At 44.8% G+C, this 7,569-nt stretch overlaps 1 protein-coding gene across 1 annotated transcript; it reads right to left on the bottom strand.

The window, feature by feature from the left end:
- Positions 1-786: 786 nt before the first annotated feature.
- LOC102414841 (cationic amino acid transporter 3-like) lies at positions 787-5,523 on the bottom strand. Its single transcript, XM_044931679.2, is given in 11 exon segments — positions 787-875; positions 1,056-1,164; positions 1,434-1,600; positions 1,798-1,985; positions 2,166-2,268; positions 2,373-2,512; positions 2,681-2,903; positions 3,080-3,192; positions 3,419-3,596; positions 4,421-4,579; positions 5,154-5,523. Coding segments are annotated over 11 exon segments (1,839 nt in total).
- Positions 5,524-7,569: the final 2,046 nt, after the last annotated feature.

Here is a 7,569-nt window from a genome sequence, read left to right as displayed (position 1 = left end):
TTTTAAAATGAGGTAATTAAGGTTAAAAAGGTCACAAGGGTGGGCCCTAAGGAAATGTAACTAATGCCCTTGTACCATAGGATTTTAGAGTACAGAGAACATACATAGAGACCAAGGGCTGAGAGATTTAGCAAATAATGTTGCAAAACAACCAGATAAACTGAATTTAGATAAACAATGAACACATATATTTTAATCAGTATATTATATATACATATCTTATGCATATTAATTATGCTGCTGCTCCTTAGTTGCTCAGGCATGTCTGACTCTTTGAGACCCTATGAACTGTAGCCCACCAGGCTCCATTGTCCATGGGATTCTCCAGGCAGGAATACTGGAGTTGGTGGTTATTTCCTCTTGCATAAAGTGCAACTCATGACACAATACAGGGACCTGAGTTTCCTTCCTATGTGGCAATCTCTATCTTTTTGCTGGAAATAAGCACAAGGAGGAGCTTTTTCTGGGATGATTAGTATTTTATTTCTTCCTCCAGTTGCTGCTTACATTCTTATATGTGGTCTTGTACCTTATATTCTTTTACAGAAAGTTTCATCTTGCTGAAACACAGACTTTCCATGTATGTGTATTACGTTTTTAAATTATACAAGATTAAAGTCATTTTGTCTTCTGTTAGTGAATACACAGCTATCAATGCACACCATGTTCACACTCCATAGAGGTTCACAGTGCCCCTTGAACCAGCAGATCCTCCAGTGCATGGAGGGATTCCACACAGCATCTACTTCCTGTGGTTAAGATGACTCAGCACTAGGGATGTTTTTGTCAAGTCTGGGGGGTGGACGCTGGTGGCTGTTGATAATTGTTCCCTGCCAGGCTGTGTCGGATCCCATATCCAAAGTATATGATAGATCCTAGTAGAGAAAGGAGGCAATGAGTAGGTGAAGTAGGCACTCTTTCCACTTACATGTGTCCGGTTGTTGTTTAGTCACTAAGTCATAAAAGGCCTCCTATTATGGCATCTGACACAGTTTGGGGATAGAGTAAGAGGTTCAGTCACCCAAGAGGCCTCTTTAGCCCAGAAAGTAACTTGCCAATGTCATTCCAGACTCCAAATAGGGCCCAGGCCCCAGAGGTTATCTGCATCATCAAGTAAACATTCACGAAGGTGCTCACCAGTGTGAGGACAGGCACAGCAGGCGCCTGTGGGCAGAGTCAGTTCATCCCTGAACACAGCCAAGAAGTCTGAAAGGGAGACTGTACTACTCCAAATGGGCAAGAAGACCAGTCCTCAGCCTCTGTGTTCAGTTCCTACTGAGATTGGATTTTTAAACACTGCATGTGGATCAGGGACAGGTCCACTGGTTTTAGCAACTCCCCTCATTTCCTTGTCCAGCGAAGGATGTTTAGACCCTTAAGCATGTAGACTTCATTCACTCAAGGTGGACACTGTGAGCACATAAGGCCACTACCTTGAAGTGAAGAGAAGAGGGGTTCTGGGGCTGCCTCCAGATGATGACTGTGACCCCAGTGATGAGCAGCAGCAGCAGCACAGCCACTGTTGTGAGCACGGGGTCTCCAGAGAACACCTGGCTGGGCCACTGGGCCAGGACCAGGCTCAGGATGGTCAGCAGGAGAACTGCAAGGGTCAAGGTGGAAGAGAACAGGCTGGACCCAGTAAACAAAGATGTCAGAGCTCAGGTCACACTCTTCCCCAGGCTGCCCACATCAGGTAAGGCCATCATAGATACAAGACTCCTCAACTCCCAAAGACACAGAATCCCACCCCATCCTGTTAATTTCAGAATGTAACAAAAGAGAAATCCCACTGCTCACCAAGCAGGAAGGCACATCCATAGACAATCTGGCCAGATTTCTGGGTGGGGATGGTGCTGGTAGGGAACCACAGACTCTTTAGAACATTTGAGTTCCCTCCTTCAGGTACAGAGTCCAAAGGGCTTTCTTCAGCTTTAGGCTCCATCTCAGTTTCCTCTCCTGTTTTCTCCTTCAGGTCTGGTTGGTACCTGAATAAAGGTACCAATGCAATAATAACAGCAGTCTCTACTAACCCAACATCAGACAATCTATTCATTTCTTTCCTGCCTTAACCAGAAATAGAAGGCAGCATGAAACCAGAAAACGATTACCTCCCCATCAACCCCTAGGGGTCCAAGACTCCCAGTCAAGGTGTAGTGGAGTTTTACCTGAGGACAAGCACAGAAAAAGTCACGAAAGTGTAAGCAAGCATGATCCCAGTTAACATGAGTTCCACAATATGACGGAAGTCCAAGAGTAACACCATGATGACTAGAATGAGGGCAGGAATAAGGTGGAAAAGTGGGATGAGAAACCACTAGAAAAATCCAAGTTAAGGAAATTGATTGGAGAAGGAATGTGCTTCATTTATTCACCTGCCAGGTTTACAGAAGACATTATGGCCATGACAGGGGTACCTGTGAGGGCATGGATCTGAGCAAGGCCCCGGAAAAGGAGCCCATCCTTGGCCATTGCACAGATCAACTGAGACATGTAAAATATGGTGCCCAGGAGGCTGGAAGAGAAAATGGAAACATATGTGGGGACTTCGAGGCAAGGGATAGCCTAGGGCATCTCCTCCCTTGTCTACATGGGGTAAGGTGTCTTGCTCTCTTATCTCTCATACCAACGGACAGATACCTAAGAATTTGACATCAAACAGGGAGAAAACCATGGCACTGACCTGTATAAAAGAGCACACTAGAAGACAACAGCCATGACATATCTGTCAGGGTCCCACCCAATGTGGAGAAAAGCCTGCAGTAAGGGGCTGAAAGGATGAATCTGGTAGTAGGGCACCATGAGGGTGATTGATGCTGAGACACCAGAGTATGCCAAAAAGCCAACACAGATAGAGATCACCATGCTCAAAGTGATGGAACGCTGAGGATTTCGGGCTTCTCTCCCTGCAGGTGGGTGGAAGTACTGGGTCAGGAAAACACTGGCGTGAAAGCAAAAAGGAGAAAAAAATCCCCTTTCCTCTTGCATCTTCCAAAGCAGGCTAACCATCTACAACCCCTGTCCCAACGGGCAGCTGAAACTGTGCCCAAACCCTTTATGGGACTCACAATAACCATGTTACCTTTCATGACAATGCCATCAAAACCAACAAATGAGTAGAAGCACAGAGCTGCTCCTCGGAGAATCCCATCAAAGCCAAAGGGTGCAAACCCTCCATAACCGAAAGGGCCCAAGCTATGGTGAGAGAAGGAATGAGGAAGAACATGGGTGGGGTGTGCTCAGCCATCTCTACTGGATTCCTCCCTTCATGCCACAAGTCCTGGGCTCCAGCGCCCCCATCATCTGATCATGTGGATTCACCAGCCCAGATCTCTCTAGTCCCTACCGTATTCCCAGCTCTGCACTGCCCCCTCCCCCACTTCACAAGCATTACTCTGGCCAAGGGTCATAACCTCCTAACCTATAGATATTGCTGGATCCAAATATGTTCAGTCTGTAGTCCTGTTCTGTGAGCTTCCAGTTGTGCAGGTCTCCCTTAATGAAGCCAGAGAAGATAGTGAAGATTGGAACAAAAATGTTGATGCCTGTGAACACTATGATAATCAGCGGTGATGCGTGAGGTCCCAGAAGCATTACTCCTATGGGATAGATGGAATATGAAACACTCAAAATAAATAAATCCATAGAGAGAGAAAGGAGACTAATGGTTGCCAGAGGCGGGGGTTGCAGACTGTGGTGAGGTGGTGGACGGATAGTGACTGCTCAACGGGTACTGGGAGCAGTCTTTCCTTTTGGGGAGATAAACATGTTTGAAAGTAGATGGAGATGATGGTTGCACAACATGGTAATTGTACTAAGTGCCACTGAATTGTACACTTTCAGATGGTTGATTTCATATCTCACAATATATATCTATGAAATCATCAGGTTGTGTAACTTAAACTTATACAGTGCTGTATGTCAAATATATCTAAATAAAGCTGGGAGAGAACAATAAAATTATTAATTTTGTGCTATGAGGACTTCCTTTCAATTGAAAAACAAAGCAATCTTTGGCCTCAATACAGAGGAGAAAGCTTGTTGGTCTAAGTCAATGATTCTCAGCGGGGGTGATTTTGCCTCCCAACCAGTTGGCACTGTCTGGAGACTTTCTGGGTGTCAGAGTTTGGGGGCAGGGAGGGCATCACTGGTGTCTAGTGAGTAAAGGCTTGGAATGTTTGCTACTCTATACCCAACACTGATTTTTTAAAAACCTTACAATGCATAGGACAACCCCCCACATCAAAAATGATCCAACCCAATTTGTCAATGGTGCCAAGGATAAAAAACAACAGTGTGTGTCCTCCCCTCCTGTCACCTTTCCTTCTAGTGTTAACCCCCCTAATTCTGCACCTAAGCCTTTCCCTCCCCAGCTGCTGCTCCACACCCCATTCTTCTCTTCCTGTCTCTGTCCCCTTCTCACCAATCATTACCAGCAACAGGCCCAGAGTGACAAAGTCTGGGTATGTGGCCAGAAAAGAGGGCATGTACGGAGAGAAAGTCCCCTCTAATGCCTGAGAGATGTGGTTTCCAATCAAGCTGCCAAAGGTGATGCTCCAGGCTTTGGACAAACAGATAGTGGCTGCAGCAGCAGAAGGAATATTCATTAACAAAAATAAATTGATTTTTGTCTATGTGCCATGGGATATATTAAAAAAAAAGAAAAACTACCCAATCTGAAAGAGATTTTCTTCTTGGAATGGGAAAAGCAGACCCAGATAACTCACAAAATAGGTCATTATTTGGTATAATTAGGAAGAGATCAACGTTATGCAAGAAAAAGAACACAGGAAAGTGGGACCAGGGAGGCTGGGAGATGAAAGCTGAAAATTTTAAATCACAGGGTAAAGGAAAATCCCATGAAGGCAACAGCTGACCAAAGATTTCAATATGGTGAATGGATGAGCCTGTGGGGCATGCTTCCCTCTCACCCACTCCCTACAGTTCCCTTTCCTTCTGGTTTCCTGGATCATCATTTAAAGAAACAGGATAGACCTGAGTACAATGAAGTTGTGGGGTTTTCCTGCCAATGGTATCCTCCTCCTCAACAAGATAGATAACAAAATGTTTGTGAATGAGAGAAGACCCCAATCCTCCTCTCTCCTCACTTCCTGATCTTAAACCCCATGCCTCCCCGACCCCCAACAACCTCTCACCAACAACTAAGGACAGGAGGAGGTTCCAGCCAGTGATGAAGGCACACAGTTGTCCCATGGTGGCATAGCTGTAGAGATACACAGAACCAGAACGTGGTACCCTGGCCCATAACTCTGCATAGCAGAGCCCACACATCACACAAGACAGGGCAGCCACCAAGAAGGAGATGATGGTCGCTGGTCCAGCTATGTATTTGGCCACTGCACCAGCCACGATGTATACGCCTGCTCCCAAGGTGCTGGCCACACCGAAGCCCACCAGGTCCAGCGTGTTTAGATGAGCTGCAGGACTCTCAGACTCCTCTACGGGATCCAGTGGCTGCTTGTGTACCAGCTTCTGACCAAGTTGGCGAACATACTGATGCAGCATCCTAGACGGAGTTGAGGAGGCTATGATCTGCTGAGAACGCAAGACACTAAGTTATTAAGAATGTCCATCTTAAACAACAAGGTCCTACTGTGTAGCCCAAGGAACTCTATTCAATATCCTGTGATAAACCATGATGGAAAAGAAAATGAAAAAGAGAATATATATATGTATCACTGAATCACTTGGCTGTCCAGCAGAAATTAATACAAGATGCAAACAACTTTACTTCCACTAAAAAAAAAGTTGCATCTGCCCTTGACCCTGGGAGTCCAATTTTACAGAGCAATGGAGTGATGGGGAGCAGGTGGTAAATGGACACATTGGGCAGCTCTCCGTGTCTGAGCTTTGGTTCCTTAAACATAAATACATCTTTTAATATGATTCAAAATTATTGACAGCGTTGCTTGAAGGGAAGTGAGATGGAGTGGATTATCTCTCCCCAAATGTACCCCTTTGGTGGGTAGACTTTGAACTGAAGGTGGTTAAGATCCAGCAGACTCTGGAGAAGCTCCTTGCCTCTCCCTTAACTGCTCAAAATAATTGGATTAGGGGACCTATGCCAGGAAGAGAGCTATTAACAGAGAGAACTTTTTAATCTCAGAAAGTCTTCCCTGCTTGGAGTGGCAAACATTTGTTCACCAAACGTTTGCTCTTTCCATCTTCCTCTGGGCTGTCTTCCTCCCCTTTGAAGCTCCAGATTCTTCCCTTGTTCTGTTAAACTCATGATACCATATAAGCTTCCATTGCTTGACTCTCTTGAGCCTCAAGTTTTTATGGGGCTCTCATACACAGCAAATTAAATTTGTTAATTTGTTTCACATCAATTTAATTATTAGACCAGCCAAAGATTCTGGATAAGCTTTTTGCTTCTTGAGAAGAAAAAGCCTCAAATGCAGTGTTGACACACAGAAGCTGCTTAACTGGTATAAGTTGAGTGGATAAGAGGGGCTTCCAGGTGGCTCAGTGGTAAAGACGCTGTCTACCAATGCAGGAGATGCAGGAGACAAAATGGGAACCTACTCCAGTATTCTTGCCTGGAAAAGTCCATGGACAGAGGAGGCTGATGGGCTGCAGTCCATGGGGGTCACAAAAAGTCAGACATGACTGAGCATGCATGAATAAATAAATGAACAGTTTAATAAATGAATGGTTAAGAATATGACTTTTTAATTGAAATCAACCAGCTCTGGAGCATATTAATTTTTCTGAGTTTTCACAAACTATACCATCTTTGCCCTCCTTTCCTCTATAACACAGGGAAAATTGTTATCATCATTATTTCATCCCCTTTTTGATACATGTGAAGTGACTGTTTTAGGAGCTTGGTAATCAAAGAGCTCAGACTCTGCATAATTTTTCACCAAGGATCCTGAAACCTGAGCGCTTCCTGTTTTGTTGCTTGCAGAGTGACATGGAATAGGAACTCTGCTTTGGGGCAGAGTGAGATGGAATTTGTAGGTGGGACAGATTCTAGACTAGCTCAGTCATAGCGTCAAACCAGAGAGGTCTCCCAACTGCTTGGAGGGAGGTGGGATAAAACTTCATTCTGAATCAGAAATGACAGGACTCTGCTTCCTGCTCATTTGAGGCCTGAAATGTGTCCTGGCTACATGGCTCTGTAGGGCTAGGATAACCCAGTGGCCAGGAGTTACCTTCAGGGGGCTCTCTCTTCCAATACTCTTAAGTCCAAGCTCAGCATTTTGGTTAAGAGCAAGGATTAAGAACCCAGGAGAATATTATTAGAATGTTGGCTTCCTCAACACCTCTGGGCCTTTGAAGAAGTTCACTTCTCTGGACCTTCATTTTCTTCTTGATTACATTCTGCTGATGAATCCTTGTGCATGTTAAATGTGCATCTGCTGTGGTCGTTCCTCCAAAAGCTAGAAGTGGATTGATTTAGCATATGATCCATTCACCCTATGGGTGTGTACCCCATAGAATGGAAAATCGGATCTCAAAGAGATATTTGTGTTCAAAAGAGTATTATCACAATAGCTGAAAGTTGGAAGCAACCCAAATGTCCTTTCATGAAAGAATGGATAAGCA

Source organism: Bubalus bubalis, chromosome 18 (genome assembly GCF_019923935.1).
Source record: "Bubalus bubalis isolate 160015118507 breed Murrah chromosome 18, NDDB_SH_1, whole genome shotgun sequence".
Lineage (NCBI taxonomy): Eukaryota > Metazoa > Chordata > Mammalia > Artiodactyla > Bovidae > Bubalus > Bubalus bubalis.
The sequence above is the reverse complement of the archived record's forward strand: the minus strand, read 5'-3'. Positions and strand labels throughout refer to the sequence as shown.